The sequence below is a fragment of the Lepidochelys olivacea genome (assembly GCF_965140295.1).
Source record: "Lepidochelys olivacea isolate rLepOli2 genome assembly, chromosome: 11".
Classification (NCBI taxonomy): domain Eukaryota; kingdom Metazoa; phylum Chordata; order Testudines; family Cheloniidae; genus Lepidochelys; species Lepidochelys olivacea.
The window spans coordinates 40,368,018-40,390,540 of record NC_140421.1 but is presented as its reverse complement, the minus strand read 5'-3'; the positions used below and the strand labels follow the sequence as shown (position 1 = coordinate 40,390,540).

Below are 22,523 nucleotides of genomic sequence, written 5' to 3'. Positions count from 1 at the left end.
GCCTACAGAGACTGTACCCTTGACTTCTTGTTAATCAATGTGCTGAGACAGAAGTTTACTTTTGTTACTGGCTTGGTATAATCTAATGATAGAATAACCACCAATTTAGGGTGAGACTGCCTTATTTCCCAGCAGTTTGTCCTGAATTTGGCATCCTCAGCTGTGACTCACTGAGGCCCGGTGACAACTACAAGAAATAAAACTAGTGTTCAGTCTGTTTAATTTGAATTCTGTGCAGTGCTGAACATCCTCAACTCCCATTAAAGTCCAGTGATAGTTGAACATAAGCAGCAACTCACAGGATCAGGCCTTACCTTGCCAAAAGCAATGCAATACTTAATGCTACAGCTATTGTCTACCACTTAAGAGATAATAAAATAAGGATCAAATCCTGTGAACAATTAGGCATATGGGTATCTATGCTTATACAAGTGATCCCATTCAACTTGGTCGGACTACTCAGGGGAATTTCTAAGATCAGAGCCTGAGTATTAAAATTAAAAATAATGGCAATTTTTAGCAATCAAATAATTACCTGCTCACACAGCACCGATAATTGTCAAAATAAATTCTTCCGCGCTCATAAGCAATAGGAGATGTGGAATGAGTTGTCCAAACATTCTTGAATTTAGTACTTTCCTGAAATAGACAATGAATAGAAGAAGGCTTTTATGACAAGCTGTGGTTTTGGAAAATATTTCACTTGCCCCTACTGCTTAATAACTGATGTTAGTTGAACATAGTTTGTTGAACACATAAAGGACTTCTTAAATAAATAAATAAGTCTCCTGAAGTTATCTAGCCATTTTTAATTTTTCTTTCCTTCTTTCTACAATTGTACACTAGATGCATCCAGTTGTGAATACAGTAGGCATTGAAATATGACAAGCAGGGCTTTGACTCAAAAGTATTTGAAAAGTAAGTCTAGAAAAGTTGGAGGGGGTATGATGGAGGAAAATGTAATAAAATTTATGAATGGGCCTTTATAAGAAAACTAGGGACAAAAAAATGAAAAGAGATGCTTTACCAATTCATGGACACCATGGAAAATAAATATATATGTTAGTAGTCCCACTGAATTCATGGAGTTTTGGGATCCAGCCTACTCTTGGTGTTTGGAGGAAGGCACAGGAGGGAATTTACACGCTTGCTTCCATAAAGAATGCAAGATGTTAATGAGTTCACTTGAACTACTCACATGCATAAAGTTACTCATGTGCATTAGTGATATCACGATATGGGGTTGCAAATAATTTTATCTGTATTAATTAAAGCCCCAATCCTTTATGAGATGAATGTAGGTGGGCTATGGTCAGACAAAGCCCCACTAGCTTCAGTGGGGCCCTATGTGGGTGCAGGGATCTCCCTTCACACATCTGGTTGCATGAATGGGGCCTAACACCTTAGATTGCTAAAACTAAAGTAATTTTTAAATACTAATTTAATTATTCCTATATATGGTATTTCTACATTTCTCTCAGCTTGGCCAATAAAAAAAATTAAATCAGTTTCACTTTGGTTTATAATCAGCTGCAATTTCAGTTTCCCAGTGCTGCAATGTTTGGTTTCCACTTCAGAGGCATGTTCATTTGTTTACAGAAAACTACTGATTTTTTTAAATTGTGGAAACAATTCTGTTGCACTTAGGCCAGATCTACACCATCAATTTACACTGGTATAACTATGTCATTCAGGGGTGTGAAAAATTCCTGAATTATACCAACTTAACTGCTGATATAGTCAGCACTGTGTTGATGGGAGAGCGTCTCCCGCCGACATAGCTATCGTCTCTTGTGGAGGTGGATTAACTATACTGACGGGAGAAGCTCTCCTGTTGGTGTAGTGGAGTCTTCACTAAAGTGCTAGTTACTCCTGGGGAAATTCTGCGCGACTGCACATATGCAGAATTCATGTCCCTCTGCAGAAAATACATAATGCCAGAGGCTCTGCAGTTCTGCCTTTTTCCCACCAGGGGCCACTGTGCGCCACAACAGACAGCAGCTGGCTGACCAGCAGTAAAAGCCAGCAGCTGGCTGCATTCCTCAGTGCTCTGCCCGCAGAGCCCAGTTAAGAGTTATGGGATATGGGGCGGGGGGGGAGGAACACAGACAGCATGGAGCACACAGTGGGGGGGGGTCACAGACTGGTGTTCAGAAGGGCTAATGGGGTGACAGCATTGAGCAGGGGCTGAATGGAAGGTCAGGAGCAGCAGAAGCACCCTAAAAGTGGGAGGGGGAGGCCACGCAGGCACCCAAACCATGCTCCCCTGCAAGTCCACACTGCCCCTTCTTCCCAAGTCCCACCCTCACTGCCCCTTTTCCCAAGACCCTGCCCTCACACAGCCTGTTCCCCCAAGACTCCACCACCTGCTTGCTTCTCTCCTCCCTGTCACTCGCCTTTATGGTTGGTAAAAAGTGGGGGGGGCCATGGCCCCCCCGTTCTAGCTCCCCTGCTGCAGGGCCACATGGGGAAGTAGGAGTAGGAGCTGCAGGGACACATGGGGACACCCAGTAAGGAGCCTCCCTTACTCCCTAACAAAAAATCCTGTTCCATACTTCTCCCACTCACACCCAACAACCCTCCAGGTTCTCTCCCAGGCTCCTTCCCTCTCCCTCAGCACCTTCATTACCCCTGCCTACACCCAAACCTTTGCACTGCTTCTGAGGGGTGGAGGAAATATAGTTCTGTACTGTAGTTTAAATAAATTACCCAAAGTTCTGTATTAATATGCCCAGTGAGGAATCTATTGTTAAAAAAAAAAATTCTGAATTTTTGTTTGTATTGTTACAGACATACTTGCTGACAGGTATTTTGAAATAAATTACCAAAATAATTGAAACTGGTGTGAATATATATTGTGTTATTTTGACAAATAAAATATGCAGAACTTTAAAATATTGTGTGCAGAATTTTTTATTTTTTGGCACAGAATTCCCCCAGGAGCATATAGTGGAGCAGCCTGCACCGCTGCACATGTAGACAAACCCTTAGAGTATTGAGGTCAAATTTAAGGTTGATGATGTCCCTTACACTGCTACCATAATTTTAATATTAAGTATTATATAATTGTCTACAATAATAGTCCCCCGGATTAAGAAATCTGAGTGAAAGAGTTTAAGAAGAGTCACACGGTAACACTGTTATAATGTAAAATAAAAGTTTGATTTACAAATGGTAATGCCATTTTTTCCACCATACGATATTCTTCAGGTTTGAATGATAAAGATGTTGCATCTTTTCCAGATTTTTCCAGAGGTAAATTTAATAGTATTGCTAACTCTCTCATCCTTAATCAAGAACTCAAGCTGTTTGCTCTCTCACAAACTTCTCCTATTCAGAGTTTAAGTCCAGAGGTTGCCCAAATTCCTGCACTAGACTGGAGTTCAGAACATCTGGACTGAAGAAATCAGGCTCCAAACAAGGATTGATTCACTGCTGGAAAATGTTAGAAGCGGTTACCTGACACACTAGCATTCTTAGGATTCCCATGTTTTTTCTGTGGGCGACACCCGCATCTTTTGTATAAAATCCGTGAGACCTCCTGGTTAGGCGGCGGCAGACATTGTGAATTTTAAAAGCACTGGAGCAGAGGCTCTTGGCTGAGGAGGAGGAGGAAGCGACTGAATCTGGAGACATTTTTATTTCTTGGGGAAAAGCTCGAATTCCTTCTAATTCCTCCTGGCTCGGGCAGCAAGCGTGGGGCTGTTCAATACAAGGAGACAACAATGCATGTGCCGGATCGTCTTTCGATGCCACAAGTATTAGGGGCCCCACCCGCTGATCTCGCCGTCTCCCTCCCGGAAATCCCGGAGCCCTCCGCGGGAACAGGGTAAACCAAGCCGGGACAGAGCTGCCTGCACAGCCCCCGCTACACCCCAGCCTGGATGCAAACGAGGAGACCCCTGCCTGCCCAGCCGCCGCCGCCGCGGGCCCCGGGCCCCGGGCCCGTTCCACCCAGGCCCCGTGCTCTCCCCGTTGCGACGGCAGCGCACCTGGGCCGTTGCTATTTATAACGTCTGAATCTGTCCACGGCCAGTTTGCAGCAGGCCCTGGCCTGATAGCAGCGCCTGGCTGGGCTCTAAGAGGAATGTACCACAAGCCAGTGGCGGCGGGGGGGGAGGAGAGTAACTCAACTGTCCAGCAGCCATTACTTACTACCCCCGTCACTCCCCACCGACTCTGTGCCGCAAGCCACCTGGCAGCGGCTGACCAGGCCAGCACCGGCCAGGCCGCTCCTGCTGCGGGCGCTGCGCGGCGCCGGGGCGGGTAGTTTTCAGGCGCTTCCCAATGACGCGCCAAAACTACAACTCCCCGAAGCCATGGCGCTGCCCTCTCTATGCGCCTCCTCCCACGGGTGGCGCCTGCCCTTCCGGGGGCATGTTTCCAGCTCCGTGGAGCGTTTCCCCAGCAGCCAGGCTGGGGCGCTGAGCCGAGCTCCCGCGGGTCCTGTTAAGTGCGTTGCCGGATGGGAAGGTGTTGTCACGCCCAATCCAGGGGGCTAGACATTGCTGTATAGAAAGGTTGTGGGGCGCCAGAGTGGGAAGTAATGGATGCTGTGAGCCCCGTGCAATCTGTTACTGTATTTACTTGTGACACAGTTCCCTTAGCTGTACACAGAGAAGCAGTCCTAAGGCCCTACGATTATTTTAAAGGATTTTCTCTATAAACTAAAAGAACATTTTGAAGGTATGTTTTGGTTTGTTTGTTTTTTTAAATTAAAATGTTACTGGCACTTTTCAGTAAATCAACCACAGTCAGCTCTTCAGAGCAAGCAATATGTCTTAATTTATAAAGATCATGAAAATTTACAGTGCTGGTGTAAATGAGAATAAGTTAAGTACACACATAGAGCCCCTGATACTGCAAAGACTTATGCACCTGCTTAACTTTACAGTAGAGTAGTCTCAGCGAAATCAGCGATACTACTCCTGTGCACGAAAGTTAAGCATATGGGTAAATCTTTGCAAGATTAGGGCCTTAATATTTCATTATAATGATTTCTTTGCATTCTTATAATGAGGTTCCATACGTCTGGCAAAAGACAATATAACTAGTACACATACATTGTCATTTTTGTTCTAAAAAAAACCCCCTTCTAAATGCATTTTTATCATGCATTTATTTAAAAAAAACAAAAAGGGGAGTAAATATATAGCATTTATTTATGATTCGGAAAGACAAGATAATTTAGGTGGGAATTTCTTTCCAATTTTTTTGTTTTTATTTCCTTCATTGAAAATAAAATACCTTTAAACTGAGCAGGGGAAAAGAAGAGAAGTCTGTTTTTGCTCTGCACTGTTACTTTCCAATAATATTCAACAATATTAGCAGGGCAATTATACTGTGCAACTCACTGAAACTGTACTCACTATTCTGTGCAGTCATGCTCATTAGTGAGATGCCAGTGATGATAGTGGTCATTTATTTTTTAAATATAAATTTGGGGATGTGAAAGTTGCTGGACTGAAAATTATGGAGGTTGAATTTTTTTTTTTGTATAACAGATACAGAAGGTTAGAAGGGTAATTTGCATTTTCATGGAGACTTGGTTTTGTTGGTGATTTGACTGATATGGACACATGGATATGGAACTAATGGAATTCACAAACTCATTGTATTTGTTCCGTTGAACAGCTATCACCAGGTAATGAATTCTGGTCACTATTGAACTGGGCTGGATTTGAACTGATTCAGTTCCCGATCCTAGAAATACTGATTGACATACGTGAAGTTGGCAGGATCAGGGGCTTAGAAATGTAAAGCCCTTCATCTCAGTCATAGTTCTCTGAGATGTACAACGTGTGGGACTTCTTACTGCATCTCTTGATAGATATCACAAAGCACACCTCCACAATTGATAGCAATTGTCAGCAGAGAAGCTGAGCTCTGAATACCCATGGTAATCATCCTCTTGCCTGAAGAGGTCTGCAGATCAGGAGTGAGGCTTGTGTGGAAACTGGTGCTACCCGTGCCTATGAGGCTAAATAGTGGGCCTCAGTCTTTAGGGATGTCAAATACACTGGTACTTTACACAAGTACTAAATTATCTTAAAAATTTAAAAATATTTTGAGGGCCAAGGGAAGATGGAGTTGCAGCCACAAATGTCTGTGGGGCAGTCGCCTTCAGGCCAAGCCCTAGCAATGGCTGTGAATGAATAATGAATGAAGAAACTCAAGTGGTAGTGCAGAGAGTGTTCCTGCAAGAAACAGGGGAGAGTCAAACTATTCATGTTGTGCAGGCTAGTGAGAGGAAAGTATGGTTCAGGTGCACACCTGCCAGCGAGGAACTAATGCTAATAACACTGAGGCTATGTCTACACTACAGATACTACAATGGCACAGCTGTCGCACTGCAGATGTGCCACAGTGGCATCTGTGGTGTAGACACTTGCCACAGTGATGGAAGGGGTTTTTCCATCACTGTAGTTAATCCACCCCTCTGAGAGGTGGTAGCTAGGTCGATATAAGAAATCTTCTGTTTGACTTGCCAGTGTCTACAATGGGCATTAAGATGGTTTAATTATGAATTTTTCACACCCAAGTGCCATAGCTAGGTTGACCTAAGTTTTAGATGTATTAAGTTTTAAGCCTGACTAAGCTTAGCTGGTGCTATAAAAAGAGATGTATCGCTAAACTATGAAATTCTGAATACCTAGAAAAATTCAAGCTTGTCTACTCATTGTAATGAAGAGAACTAAGTGCATGATCACTGTGGTAACTGCAGTTGCTCAAATTGAGGTGGGAGGTTCCTGATGGTATTTTCCATGAGTGGTGCTCAGCTCTGGGACTCACTCCTGGTCTGGCAGGGCTAGGGTTTGTTGGCCTTCAGGGTTTGCTGTGCATGGACAAGGCCCATGTAGACTGTCAGTGTTCTCTTGGAGGGGTGGGCGGATGGGTTTGTAGTGGCCAACAGTGGAGTTCTTAAATATAAATTTTAGGTAATTTGTGATTTTCATCCTGTGGCACCTTATAGACTAACAGACGTATTAGAGCATAAGCTTTCGTGGGTGAATACCCAGTTCGTTGGATGCATGTAGTAGAAATTTGCAGAGGCAGGTATAAATATGGAAGCAAGAATCAGGCTAGGGATAACGAGGTTAGTTCAACCCTGATTGGTTCGGCCGATTGCAGCTCCCAGTGGCCACGGTTCGATGCTCCAGGCCAATGGGAGCTGCTGGAAGCGGCGGCCAGTACATCCCTCGGCCCGCGCCGCTTCCAGCAGCTCCCATTGGCCTGGAGCATCGAACTGCGGCCACTGGGAGCTACGATCGACTGAACCTGCGGAAGCGGCAGGTAAACAAACCGGCCCGGCCCAGCAGGGGCTTTCCCTGCACAAGCGGCGGAATAAGTTGGGGAGCCACTGTTCTAAACAGATTCTGTCACTTTAAAAGTCCTCACATTAGATTTTACTATTATTATAGTTTGGATGAAGTATTTCATTTCTTAATACTCATTTACTCAAGATCTATCACTGATTTAAGGCCACTGTTCATGCATAAACTTAACTTTGCTTTGTTTTGCTGTTGCAGCACCAGGAAGCAGGGGATACACAAATTAACTAGCAAACCCTGTGCCCAGAACTGTGATGTTAATTGATGACTTTCTCTTTCCATGCTGATGGGGGCAAAGAAGTCAGTGAGTCAGATGCTTGATAGACTCAGCTTTATAAGTAACAAAAAGGGAAGTGAGTTGTCACATGTAAAAGGGGAAAAACTACGTCTACACGGCATTTTGGAGCAAGCCTCTCAACTCTGGATGACAGACTCGGGGTAGTGGGTCTCATGTTAGTGCTCTTAAAAATAGCTGTATGGACAGCACTTTGAAGTTGTGGCTCGGGCTGGAGGTCAGGCTCTGAAGCCCACCCCGTTCCCTAGGCTTCGGAGACCCAGCTCTAGCTCCAGTTGCCACTGCAAAGCTTTGTTTCTACAGCTATTTTTAGTGTCATAAATGGAACACTAATGCAAGCCCCACTAGCCCGAGTTTCTCAACCCAGGCTGGGAGACTCGCTCCAAAATGCTGTGTAGACATACCCTAATAGGGAAAGAAGGGGGACGGGTTCTTTTCAGCCTTTTGGAGGGAAGTACATATGTGTGTCTAAATCCTAGATGCTGCAAACACTTACCACCAGGACTACTCGTGTGTAGAGTTAAGTCTTTGCAGGATCTGGACCCAAACATTTAAAAAAAATATGTGAGCCGATCCCTTTAAAGTAGCAAGCATTAGTAACAAAAAACTCTGAAGTGAGGGTCACCAATATTTCCCTCACGTCCATTATTTAAAATCTCTACATCAGGAGTAATTACAGGCACCAGTTTTGCTGTGTGTGCCTTTCAGTGCACATTAAGAATAAAAATCTTTAATTGGCATGATTAACACAAACACTATTACATGTAGAACTTGCTGAAGAATGGAATTTCCATCCTGCAAGAAATTCTGAAATTTTGAAATATCGTTTTTCATCCCAAATCTCAATGAAAAGTTGAAATCTCTGAACTTTTCATAAAAGAAAATATTCCAAGATATTTCATTTTGACATGGTCAAGAATGTTTCGATTTTATTTTTTTGACTTTTATAATTATTAACAAAATATAATGTAAAAGTTTAAACATTTTGACTTTTGTAATATAAAAGTTGAAACAATAAAGTTGTAACAAAGTGTTTGAACCTTATCAAAATTAACCATTTTGATCTTATTGTAACTAAATGTTTTGATAATTTCCCACAACATTTTCAAGGAAATCAGTACTTTTCTACAAAACATTTTGATTTAATCAAATCAGCATTTCTCAATGGATACTGTTCCATTGGAGAATTCCTGACCAGCTCTAATTACAAGTAAAAAGATAAAATAGGGGCACAGGTTGTTTTGGATGGAATGAGTCCAAGCAGCCTTTTACAGACAGCAAAGTCTGTCCTTGCTTTTGGTTGGTAACCATATCCTGCAATTTTCCTTGCATAATTCATTTTCAAAACTGCTTCTTTTAGTTGTTGCACTCTGACTGCATTTGTATTAGTTAATTAAAGATTCTCTAAATAAATGATATCTTTATGTCGAAGGTACTTACTACTTCCTTACCTGTCAATCCATTCATGTCTTTGTTCTTGCATTTGGCATTAGCTCAACTTGATTTGCATTTACATTTTGCTTTTAACTGTAATGTTTATAAAAACATATTAACAAACACAGTAGATTCCCTCAGTGCAACAAAGGATAATTTGGAGCAGTTCCCTTAAAAAAAATTCAACACACTATTCACAGTCCAATTCATATACATTATTAAATAAAATAGATTTCCCTTTTGGTGGAGGTATGACTATTATTTTTTAGCAAAGGAATATTGGTAACTTACTGTTTTTCACCTATATCTTTGCAGTTCATCACAGACTTGAGTTATCTAGCAGAATAATTTTAACAGGCATCTACAGAGGGAGAACAGTGACTAAGGAACAAATCTCCAAAAATGCCAAAATATTATTTAAAAAAACCAAACAACCCTCCAAATTCAGTATGGCTATTCCATAATCTTAAACATTTTTAATTCACCACTCCTTCCACATTACTGTGTGCTGGCTGTTGTCTTGCTTTTTCAGGAGCCGACAGTAGCTCCAGAATTTTTACTCCAAAGAATGTATTCCTTATAGTGCAGCTGATGGCTTTAGCAAATTTTTGCTTCCAGAAAGGCTGTTTTATATGACTTTTTTCCTTCCTACAGCTCTTGGTGAGGGAGATACAGTCAGGAAAATATAAGCTTTCTTCCTCATTGTACAAAACATTTCCTCTTTCCCTAGCTACTTTTAAAGATCAGTTCTACTCTGAAATGTGATTGTAAAAATGGTGCCGCCTTAAACTCAACTAATCTGCTCCTTGTGTGTATTCAGAGTCATATCTGCTGACCTTAGTGGCAAAAATAACTTTTTATTATTTCAGTTAGCTGTATTGACCCTACAGTGCTGAGAGAGAGATTTGGATTCTATTCCTTCTTATATATATAAAGAGAATCATTGACAAAGTTTTCCCATAGTTAAATCTGTGCAAACCCTTGGAGGGCAGTAAGGTTTCACAGGAGTCATTGTGGGCCTGAGTTGGCCTGCATCACCGCCCGAGATGGTGCATGAGAAGGAAAGTACTATGTTTGAATCTCTGATTCCAGGTTGTTTGCGGGATTGGCAGCTAGAAAAATATCGTTTTACTTACAAATTGAGCACATCATCATACCATTTGAGAGAAAATGAATATGGAGCCCCACAATGCCATATTTAGAGTGACTTTTCAGAGTAGAATTAAAGTCCATCGTTTTCAGTTTTGTCTGATGGTACTGCAATAGTGGTGCCTGACGAGGAATTTTTTAAAAGCACTTAATATGTATCAGATCTTTTCCCTCATTGTACACTTGTGGCATAAGTTTTCCCTCGAAACCCATTGAGTCTACTCCCTTCTCACCTTTAAGGATTCCCCGAACTCATCTGTTTCCTCTCATGTGGTATTCCAGCATTTCCATTTTTCTCTCCAAATTCCTGTACTTTAATACACTAGCTGCAAAGTCCTTGCTTTCCTTCCAAATTATCTGTTTTATTTTCTAGCTTCTTTATGTGATTTTTCTGCACTGTTTCCCAGCTCTCTGACCCATCAATTTCTGTGAATTCTTTTTCATCTTTATTTTCACAAGAGGTTAATGACTTCGTCTTGTTGTCCCTGTTATGGCAAAGAAGATCCAAAGAGGCTGTAATACGTGCCTCCTCACACTGCTCAAGGCAAGATCAATATATCTTTTTGCTGCAACACCTGAGCTATGGAGGCTGACTGGTTTTTAAAAGTCCATTTTGTCTATTATTTTTGGTTTGGTTTAGGCTATTTGCAGTTTATGTCTGGACCTTAGAAACATCAGTGTTCAAATGTTCGGTAATTTGTCCACCACCAACTCCGAGTATTCTGTTCTGCAAGATCTTCTCCAGGACTGACTCTTCCGCCTTGTGTCCGCTGGCGCCTCTTATCTTTTGGAGATGTTTTGCATAGCTAAGGTCTTTTGAGCCTCAGTAGCATTTTGGTAATAAAATACCAAATTTTAGTAGTACAGTACCTGCTTCACAGGAGAGTTGTGAATGTTTGTACAACTAAGTTTGTAAGTGCCGAGTAATAGTATGACGTTCAACTTTTTCAGAATATCTTATTTCATAAGAAGGTAAATAGAGTAACCCAAATTATTACAAATATAACCCCATTAGTCCCCTTATAAATATAATTGTGACAACAACAGCAGGGCCAATGGTTGCAGATAGAATGAATCAGTAGTTTTGTAGTCCAGAGAGCTACCAAACAACAAATTGTTTTTGCCACAGTTTATTGGAAACAAATTTTCAGATAGAAGAATACTTGATTTTTGTCTGACCTCTGTTTCAGAGCTGATACTCCTCTGGGCTTTATTCCTCCATGGTAAGTGGTTTACAGTATGTCCTGCTATTGATCTCTTGTTCCAATCAGAAGAAAACTTGACTCTTTACTATTTAAAGCAGGATAGAAACAGCTCTTCCCTCCCCCATCCTGTCTGTTTTACAAATCTCAAGTTCCAGCAGGGTGGAGACCACCATTGGGAAGCTCAAATGTCAACTTCAATTTAAAAAAAATAATACTTTCCAGTCCAACTGGCAGTTTAAACATAACGGCTTCTCTGTGTGTGCGCCGTGAGAAAGCTGCACTGAGTGTGTAGCTTTTTTTCTTTTAAGAATCTCCTCCATTAGCTCAGCTGAGGCAGAGTCTGTGGTTGTCAAGATGATAATTAGAAATAAAACATCTCACCACGAACCTCTAAAAGCTTAAACACATCACTCCACAGGAAGGACAACTTCCACTCCTTTTCTAGCGTGTTATTCCTCTAGTGTTTTTGCTGGATAAATGGCTCTGCTTACAGTGGTTGCTAATTTTTTATATAAATCCTGTGGGTGGTAATTTCTGGGAAGATGAAGGGTTTTCAAATGGAGGCCAGATTATTATTGCTATAATAATCAAGTGTATAGTCGTTTTGCTTGTTCCTGGCTATGGGTCTGTACCAAATAATCAACACGTTCAAACAATGTTCCCTGGTGTCAACTCCACAGTGTGCACATAGCTGGCAGAGAGTTGGTTACCTCTTTCAATAGATCATTTAAAAAAAATCAGGTAAAGAAGCAATTGAGCGATGAGTCACTTTTGAAAATGGGATTTAGGCTCCTAAGTCACTTAGGTGTTTTTTTGAAATGTTATGCTTAGTAGCCACACTGCTCATTAATCACATGATCAGTAGTTCCGTCAGCACATCAGAGCTAAGCCTGGTTCCAGGGCTTTCCTCTGCATTCTTACCACTTCCAGCTTCCATATTTCACTTGCCTTTTCCCTATATCCTTGCAATGTTTTGAATATTGCAGGCTTCAGCAATTAGTCAGCTACAAATTCTCATACAAAGGTCAAATTCTCATACAAATCCCAATGTTTCACCTGTTACTCGTGCCAAATCATTTTAGCCACCTGTCTATAGATCCCATCTGTGCATCTTTTCATGTTCTTAATGAGATAGAGAGCCAAGCAAAATTATGCTTAGCATCTGAATAATTTTTATTTTATGTTGAACATCAATTATAGCAAAGGAAATTCAGGGCATGAATTCACGCCTTGGCAGGTAAATGAAGGAGGAGCTGATTTTGAAACAGTATGTAATGTAATAACATAATTTGCCTCTAAGGATCTATATAGTCTGTTAATGATTTGAGATCACAGTTTGGTTTTGGGGTTTGTTTTGTTGTTTTTTGTATCTTTTAAAATAGTATTAACTTTGCATAATATAAATCCTACATTATGGAGCAGTAGGTATGTTAATTTTTAATCCTAGCAACTGTACAGAAGCATTTCTAATAACTTCTTGTGTGCAGTCTATATGCATGCTGTTGCAGAGCTGTACTGATAGGATGTGAATCTGTTGTTTTATTGTAAATAAAAAAAAATTAGCTAAGGCCCTGATCCTGCAAAGACTTAGGTACATACTTAACTTTATGCATGAGTGATCCCAATGAAGGAATATTACAACTTGCATGCATAAGTCTTTGCAGAATCAGAGCGTAAATGATTTTATTATGGTGGTTTTATTGTAAATTGGAATTATCATTTTAGTTACCCAAATATGTTGCCAAGGGACATAGTAAACTGATTAAAATTAGAAGTGGTTTTGATTGAAAAAAATAGTTTTGTTATATGATTAAGTGCTACACCTTCACCATGTGAAATCATACATTCCTGTGTACTGGCAAAGAAGCTATTATATAGCAGGTACAGCAGCCCTAATGTACCAGTTGTTGTTAATGAGACACTGGAAACCTAGAAATATGTTTTTAAGCCTTCGGACAAATATAAGGAAATGTTAATCTTGTTCTCGCTCTCTTAAAGGCTTAAAATTAATAAACAATAGCATTTCTAAAATATTAATCATTCAGAAGCACATCGTAACTGAGGAATTGTTCAAGTTGTTTAACTGATTCGTTTACAAAGATTTAGATCATACATCTAGTGAATCTTTTTTGTTCACAGTGCAAGACTTGTGGTCAATCATATAGTGCATTACTGGTTTTTTCCTTAGATAAAAATCTTCATCTTTTAACCAGTTTGCAGAGATTGTTTTACAATAATGTTTGCATTTAAATAGTGCCTGCGTCTTTGTAACTAAATGTTGTGTTTTCAATGCTACGTGCATTAGATTTATATACACATTTTATGCAAAGAGAACACTCTAAAAATAATGACTTAGTAGCATTTTTTTTTTTGGAATATGCAGAGCACTTGAAGGAGAAAAGAACAAAGGCACGTCAGGGTAAAAATAGGAGGAGGAGCATTTCGATTTTACTCCTTTACTTTAAAAAAGGGCTTGTATCAACTAGGATATGGAGAAGAAGAAAGGAAAAAAAAAGCCCCCACAAAACAGGATGCTGGTACTAACAACAGCATACATCTCATCGTTGCTTATTAGACTCGTTTGAACAAATTCAGAGTTAACATTTTAGAGTAATAATAATGTAAAAAAAAAGAGGTGCTAGGTTAGAATTACATGTTTAATAGAATAATCTCAAACACTTTATAATTCACATGGATGTAGAATTAACATCTGAAAACATTCACTTCAGATGAGGTATTGAATACAGATTACTATAATGCGCAGTAGAAGTTTTTGAAAGGTGTCATGTGCATACCGTATATAATACATTTCTGAATATTTCGCTTTCTGTTTTAAAGAGTGAAACCACAGTAACAGCTTTAGAATGAAATCTTTTGAAAACCGTAACCTCGTGAGTGGGGTGAAAAATGTCAAGTAGAATAACAGTATGTTTCCACTAGAACAAATGGTTTGCACTCTGATCACTTCTTGATTATTTTTTTAAAGGGACAGTGTCAAGGTAAAAACAAAATAATCCAAAAATAATTTCCTTACCTTGATTACTAATAACATTTTCCATTTTTCAAATGGAAAAACAAAACACATAAATGCATTGATTCACCATTTTGTGTGTGTGGCTTTTTGTCACTGTCTAACAGGACTTTGAAAGTAGATTGGCAAGTTTTACTTTCTGTTTCCTATATAGCAGAAGCACATTTTGGGTTATTTGGGTTTCCAGCACACTTGAAAGATGTTAACATTTAAAAAAAGCATTTTAATTGATTTTAAAAAACAACCTGCATCATTAAAGCCCATATTGCAAATTGACTACTTGACCAAGGTCTCTTCTAAGTGACATATACCATTAAGTTCTAGCAAAGCTATAATTTCAATGGATTGTGTTTTTACAGGTCTCTGATCAAAATGAATGTCATTAAAAGGCTTTCTGCTTCATATCTGAGGAAAAGCAAGATGCAGCAGAGGTGCCAAAGTAACAGACGACCAACTGCTCCACTTGGGTCACGGATTTTAACTGATCCTACTAAAGTTTTTGAACATAACATGTGGTGAGTTGCCTCTTCAAGCTTGATGTTTGATACTGATTCATAACACTTCTTTGAGATGTGTTGCACATGTCCATTCCACGGTAGTTGTGTGTGCACCTTGTGCACAGTTGATGGAGAGGTACTGACAACTGGTGTACCGTCTGAGGTACCCATCGTGGTGATCTGAGTGCCCTCTATTGCCGCTCACTGCTGCATGCTGGTATAAGAGGGCAGAGCTGCCCCTGACTCCCCACTTCTCCCCGTTCCTTCTTACTGCCTGTGATGGTTGTCAGAGCAATTCCAAACTCGTGACAAGTGCTTCCCTCACTCCTTTATTAGAAGTTAGTTAGTTAGTTTTTAGCTAGTTTTTAGTACTAGGTTTTCATTTTAGGTCTTTTTTGACCACTCTTTATCTGCATTACCAGGATCTTTAGTAGGATTAGTACTGGAATGATGTCTCACCAGCTGGGGTTTAAGTCCTGCTGGACTTGCACTAAGCCTATGTCAGTCAGCAACCCTCCCCTGGCCTGCTTGAAATGTTTGAGGGAATCCCACATTAGTTACAAATGTCACATTTGTAAAGGATGCAAGCCCTGCTCACAGAAAGACAGAGTGTTAGGGTTTGAGTGCTTACTTATGGAGGCAGTGCTTTGCCCTCCTTTGGTGTCATCACGTTGGGAAAGCTTCCCAGGTACATCAGCTTCAGTGTGGAGTGCCCCAGCAGAGCTATCTGTAGCTTCTCGGGCCCATTTGCTGATACCAAAGAAAAGACTTAGGCCTTCCTCAAGTTTGGTACCTCGATCGAGTGTGTTGGTACTGAAGCAAAGAGACTCTGCCTAACATTCACGGAAGAAGCTCTCTTTCAAGCTCTCATCGCTAGGAAGAGGGGATTGCCACCTCCAAAACGTAGAGAACTTTGCAGAACCATCAGACAGTGCTGCTCCCAGCCACCCCGGAGGCAAACACAGCTGCAAGGGACCCGCTTAGCATCTCAGTACTTGTATTGCCTGCAGTTCAAGAAGGTTTTATAGCTGGTACTGATGTTGCAGCTCCTACCTCACTGCGTCAAGAGCCTGCGGTACCGTTACCTCCCAAGCTTCTGCAAAAGCCAGTGCAGTTGAGAGGCAAGCCTCTGATGATATCTCTAGTAATGCCATCCCTGGGCTCAGACTACCTCTCTCCCACCCCAGCTGGTTCTGCCCCTCCATTTTCAGAAGTTTCGGACTCTCAGAGGTGAGGTCATCTGTATCCTGTCAAGGATGGGGACTGTGAGTCATGCAGTAACCTCAGCACTGGCCTCCTTCTAAGGGACAATGGTCTGGTCAAGGATGGGTCCCAGGTCCATACTGCTTGCCATTTTGGACACCTTGGGGTGTCCCCCCTTAAGCTATGACCTCCCCTCAACTATCTCATTCACTGTTTTCAAGAGCATTCTGGGGGCATTGGCAGCAAATTCTCCGGTTCCTGGCACTGAACTCAGTACTGACCAGCCAGAAGTCTCTCAGGCAGGATGTAGACCAGCCACCACCTTAAAAGCCTTTGGCATCCTCTTCCTCGTCACCAGATGAGGCTGGCAGGTGATTCACCACCACCAGAGGACCGCAGAGCTCATCAAGATCTTTCAAATAGAGTGGCCTCTGTGCTTGACATTCAGGCAGAGAAAATCCATGAAATCTCGTACAAGTTGCTGAACGTTCTGGTATCGGTGGCCCCTGTCAGAGTGGCTCTGCCAACTAATGAAGCCATTATGGAGCCCATTAAGGTGCTTTGGCAGACACCCCCCTTCTCGCCTCCCACAGCAAAATATGCTGAGAGGAGGTACTACATCCCTTCTAAGGGATATGACTATTTCTACTTTCATCCTCCTCTGGCTTCCCTTATAGTGGCAGCTGCCAATGAGCAGAAGAGAAAAAGACACTAAGCATCGATGCCAAAAGACAAAGATTCAAAGAGACTGAATCTGTTTGGTTGCAAACTTTATTCCTCAGGAAGTCTACAGCTCAGACACTCCTGAGTCGCTCTCTGGGAAACGGTTATAAAATGTAAAGATAAGTTACCAGAGGGCTGTAGACAGTTTGCAGTAATGGTGGAAGAGGGTAAACTGTTCTCCAGGATAGTTTAGATAGCACAGTCTCAGCTACTTGAACCATGGCATTGGCTATTACGATGAGAAACTGTTTTTGGTTGCAGTCTTGTGGGCTACCCCAGAGGTCCAGCACACCATCCAGGACCTCCCTGTTGAAGGTCCTTCACTGTTTTCAGAAAAAAACAGATACAGGGCTCCATAGCCTAAAAGATTCAGGACAACACTAAAATCTCCTGGAAATCTATGATCCAGCAATGAAAAGGAAACAGTTTTGTCCACAGCTCCTGTGCAGGCACCAAGTTTTTATTCCCCGGTCCCAAGGTCTGCCAAGGAGAAAGGGCAGGGGTTATAGGAGGCACCCCTACCACCCTCCTCTCCAGCATCAGTGGTCTCATCTGATCCAGCTGCCTGGTTCAAACAGCCATTTTAATAGGCTGGTCGAGAGCAGTGTGCCAGTGACCATAATTCCATTGGTTCCTCACCTTTTGTTTATTCCACTTCCTAAGTGGTTGGTCTCACGTAATGTCAGATCATGGATCTTAAAGCATGGTGGACTAGGATATGCCTTCCAGTTAATTTCTACCTCCCCTTTCCACCTCCCTTCCTTATTCCTCTCCAGAGACCATTTTCACGAGATTGTCCTTCAGGAGGAGGTCCAGTCTGTTCTTCAGGCAGGGGCTGTAGAGGAAGTCCCGTTGCCTTTCCACATGAGGCACTACTATCCCCACTGCTTCCTTGTTCCCAAGGCAAAAGGGGGCCTCAGGCCTATTTTAGATCTAAGAAAGTTGAACAAATTCCCGAAGAAAATTAAATTCCACATGTTTATCCTACCTTCAGTTATTCCCTCCCTGGAACAGGGGGACTGGTATGCTGCCCTCGAGTTAAAGGGTGCTTACCTCCATGATGCAGCACGCCACAATTATCAGAAGTTTCTCAGATTCATGGAGAATGGGTACCATTATCAGTTCCATTTGATCTTTCAGCTGTTCCTCAGGTGTTTGAGAAGTCCGTGACCATGGTGGCACTGTATCTATGAAAACTAGGAGCCTACGTGTTCTCATACCTGGACTACTGGTTGATTTTAAGTTGGTCCAAGGCTCAGTGATACCAGGCATATCCACAGTCCTGTCCACGTTCAATGTGCTGGGACTCCTACTAAATGGAGACAAACCAATCCTAAAATCAGTACAGAGACTAGAGTTCATTGGGGTGGTCTTAGACTTCACAAAGGCCAAGGCCCATCTTCTGCAATCCAGGTTTGAAATGTTATGGGACCTAGTGATGCAGCTGAAAGCCCATCCTTTCACTCCAGCATACAGCTGCCTCAATCTCCTGAGTCACATGGCAGCATGCATCTGGGTAATTCAGCATGCCAGGCTATCTCTCAGAAAGCTGCAGCGGGTCTAGTTTCAGTGTTTGCACCGAGTTGTTGTCGTTTGGACAAAGTGGGTTGAGTGCCAGTGTTAGTTTTGTCATCTCTGGTTTGATGGATGGATCCTCTGAAAGTTTGCATGGGTGTCCCCTGTGGCGGGTCAGACCCCCATTCTGGGATGCCACTTGATGTACTGGGGTTTCACTGAGCCCCTTCTGCTCCACCAGCCTGGATTCCCTCTCCCTGTTTTGCTGAATTGGTGCTCTCTGGCCTCTTGCAGCACACACATGAGGTAGACACAGACTGATGTCAGCTCTGTGTGAGAGGATTCATCCAGCACTCACGTGCACACCCCTCTTGGAATAAACCCAAAATAATACTGTCTTGCACTGTATAGAAATATCTGCACAGCGCAAGCTCATAAAAATTCGCCTTCTCCCTCAATGTGAAGAGAGGTATGCACAACTTCTTGCCCCCCCCAGTTAGAAATTGCACATACTGGGTTTCATAATAAACAAAACAAATGTATTAAATATAAAAAGCAGATTTTAAGTGATTATAAGGGATAGCAAACAGAACAAAGCAGACTGAGCAAATAAAACAAAACACGCATACTAAGCTTAAGATCTTAAAGAGACTGGTTTCAAGAAATAATTTCTTACCCTAAATGTTGTTTTAGGCAAGTTGCGGAGTTTCTGTTTAGAGTTCCAGTTATTTCTTTTTACAGACTGGACCCCTGTCTCAGTCTGGACTCACCCCTGCCTTTGCCTTCAAGTTAGTTCCTTTGTCCTTTCAGGTACTTCCAGCAGTCTTTCTTCTTCGGTAGGCAATGGAGGAGAGTCCAGATTAACCCCGTTCCCAACCTTAAAAAATATTTACCTAAGGCGGGAAACCTTTGTTTGATCCCCATCCCCCTATAGAGGAAAAACACCAGCAGTGTCCAAGGTGGTATTTTGTATCAGGTGATCTTATCACCTGACCTTGCAGTGTCAAAGCAACTATGAAGCCAGGTTTATTTGCAAGGTCCACAGGAAGGAACTCCATGCAGACGGGAGATCCACATCTCCAAAAACTCATTGTCTTTTTCTAATGGCCCATTAAGGCTGCTTGCTTTCTGTCTGGTGGGCGTTTCCCAAGTATACACACAGATGTAATTGTTACATGGTCAATATTCCTAACTTTAGTTACAGAAATGATACATGCATACAACTGGATAATCACATTCAGTAAATTATAATCTTTCCAATGATATCTTACTTTATGCAAGATGGCTCATGTATATCTTAGTTATACCATATTCATATCATAACCATATCTCTTTGAAGAATATGGGGTGTAACGTCACATCCCCTTTGTTCCTCCCGCTACCATCCCTCACTTTAGTCACAGACACATCATCCTTGTGTTGGAGAGCTCAAATAGAGTTGCTGCAGACCCAGGATCTTTGGCTGTCGTAAGTTCTAAAGACTCATAAATGTCAGGGAGTTAAGAGCAGTACCTCTAGCCTCCTTGGCAGGGCTGTCCTTATTCATACGCAAACTACGCAGCTGCGTAGGACACCAGGAAATTTGGGGCATCAAATTGCCCCAAATTTCCTGATGCCCTACGCAGCTGCGTGTTGTTCCAGCGGTCAGCCTGATCCCCCGGCCAGCAAAGCTGCCCCCACCTCTGCTCCACCTCTTCCCCAAAGCCCCTGCTCCACCCCACCCCACCTCTTCCAGCCCCCACCCCCACTCCACCCGTTCCCCAAAGCCCCCGCCCTACCTCTTCCCACCCGTGCTCTGCCCCAGCCCTGCCCCCCGCCCCACCCCTTCCCCTGACCTACATCCCAGGGGACTGCAGCAGAGGTCGGGCACGCCCTGCACTCACCAGGTGGCAGGAAGTGGAGTGACCCAGCCCGCTCTGCTCCACCAGCTCCCAGCTGCGCCACCGGTGAGTGCTGGGGGGCGGTTCCTCCCTACCCCCCAAGTCCCAAGGCTGGGAGCCAGGGGAGCAGAGCAGAGTGGGCTGGGGCCAGGTCACTCCACTTCCTGCCGCCCCGTGAGAATGGGGTCAGGCCCCCCCTTCAATCACTGGACGGCAGGAAGTGGAGCGACCCGGCCTCAACCTGCTCCGCTCCGCCGGCTTGTGCTGGGGGGCGATTTCCCCCCAGCCCCCCAAGCCTGCTTCTGTTCCCCCCCCGCGGAGGCCTGGGGCCAACCCCCCCCGACCCATGGGGGGGCTGCATAGGGCACCAAAATGTCTAGGGGTGGTCCTGCTCCTTGGCCTTCCTCCCCCACATAGTAGGGAAGAATGTATTAATTGTAACAGAAAACTCTGCAGCTGTGTTTTACATAAAGAGGGAGGGAGGGGCACGATCAACCCAACTCTGCCAAGAGACGATTTGCCTCTGGGACTTTTACATAAACAACTCAATTCATCTCAGAGCTGCTTACCTTTCAGGGGAACAGAACACATTAACTCATCAGCTGGGCAAGTCCTTTTTCAACCACCAGAACTAGCTGTTGTGTCCAGACATGGTCAATCCATCTTTCAGCTCTGGGGAACTCCCCGAGTGGACCTGTTTGCAACAAAGACCAACAGAAAATGCCATCAGCTTTGTGCCCTGAGAAGTCTCAGCCCAGGCTCACTGACAGATGCTTTTCTCCTATCCTGGAAGAATTCCTTCCTGTATGCCTTCCCTCCAATTCCTTTGCTACCCAGGTTCTTATTCAAAGTCAGATAAGATCATGCGTGTCTCTTTCTTATAGCACTAACATGGCCTCATCAACACTGGTTTTCAACCCTACTAGCCACATCAGTCGAGCCTCCGCTGTCTCTCCTGTTGGATCCAGACATCATTTCCCAGGACCACAATCACCTTCTCTGTCCCAGCCTCTGAGACCATCTGATCGCATGGGTACTTCGTGGTTAACACCATTTGAGCGATCTTGCTCAAAGGATATTCAGAAAGTGCTTCGGAATAGCAGAAATCCCTCAACTCAGAGTACTTACCTGACTAAGTGGAAGAATTTCTGTGTTTTGGTCCCATCAGAAAGCCATATCTCGAGGGTGGGCTCCCCTGAACCTCGTGCTGGACTGTATTCTATATCTAAAACAGAGTTTTGCTATTAGCTCTATAGCATCTGGTAGGCTATTTCAGCCTTCCACGTCTCAGTGGATAGTAGATCCCTTTTCTCCAAAACCATCATCACCAGACTTCTAAAGAGTTTGGTCAGATCGTACCCACAAATGCAAAATCCCATTCCTCCTTGGGATCTGAACTTGGTCCGAGCAAAATTGATGGGACCAACCTTTGAACCCTTTGCAGCGTGCTGTCTGCTGCACCTGTCCATGAAGGTAGCATTTCTAGTGGCCATTACCTTGGCCAGAAAAGTGGAAGAATTGAAAGCCTTAGTAACAGGCCCTTCTTACACAGTTTTCTGTAGGGATAAGATTTATCTTCTCCCTCACCCAAAATTTCTCACTTAGGTATCTCTAATTTTCATGTTAACCAGGCAGTCTATTTGCCGATTTTCTTTCTGAAACATCATGCTCCCAGAGGTTCGGAGAGACTACATTCGCTGGATGTGAGAAGGGCTCTAGCTTTCTATCTGGAGCGTACTAAGACCTTTAATCCTCAGTTGTTCATTGCAATTGTGGGCAGAGCTAGGGGCAGACCAGTGTCTACTCAGAAGATGTCATCCTTGGTCTCTTTGTGCATTTGTTTATGCTACCAGTTGGCTAATATAACCCCACCAGCTAGGGTATTGACACATTCTACTAGAGCGCAGGCAACATATGCATCTTTCTTGGCACAAGTACCTGTCATAGACATTTGTGAAGTGACAACTTGATCATCTGTCAACACTTTTGTTTTGTATTATGCCATTTCCTGTCATTCCAGGGACAATGCCAGTTTTGGATGGGTTTTGTCTTTCAGTCACAGGTCAGGTAGACTCCGAGGCCACCTCTACGTTTGTCTGCTTGTGAATCACCTACAGTGGCATGGACATGAGCAGTACTCAAAGAAGAAAAAACAGTTACCTACCTTTCTGTAACGATTGTTCTTGAAGATGTGTTGCACATGTCTATGCCATGACTCAACCACCCTCCTCTCTATTAGACTCTGTTCAGTACAAAGGAA

General features: G+C 42.9%; 2 protein-coding genes across 4 annotated transcripts in view; one reads left to right on the top strand and one right to left on the bottom strand.

Annotated features, from left to right (window-relative positions):
- The window catches only part of DCAF17 (DDB1 and CUL4 associated factor 17), a 43,797-nt gene extending 39,528 nt beyond the window's left edge, over nucleotides 1-4,269 (bottom strand). The window contains 2 exon segments of the mRNA XM_084643723.1: nucleotides 536-639; nucleotides 3,460-4,269. Of these exon segments, the coding sequence (XP_084499849.1) occupies nucleotides 536-639; nucleotides 3,460-3,636 (281 nt within the window). The 5' untranslated portion in view covers nucleotides 3,637-4,269.
- A 128-nt stretch (nucleotides 4,270-4,397) lies between these two features.
- The window catches only part of METTL8 (methyltransferase 8, tRNA N3-cytidine), a 43,348-nt gene continuing 25,222 nt past the window's right edge, over nucleotides 4,398-22,523 (top strand). Inside the window, exons 1-3 of one of the 3 annotated variants that reach the window (XM_084643725.1) lie at nucleotides 4,398-4,686; nucleotides 5,505-5,644; nucleotides 14,805-14,960. In XM_084643725.1, coding sequence (XP_084499851.1) covers nucleotides 14,818-14,960 — 143 coding nt within the window. In that variant the 5' untranslated portion in view covers nucleotides 4,398-4,686; nucleotides 5,505-5,644; nucleotides 14,805-14,817. Of the gene's footprint in view, nucleotides 4,687-5,504; nucleotides 5,645-14,804; nucleotides 14,961-22,523 lie in introns of those variants that run through there. The other 2 variants (XM_084643724.1, XM_084643726.1) reach the window with 2 other exon arrangements.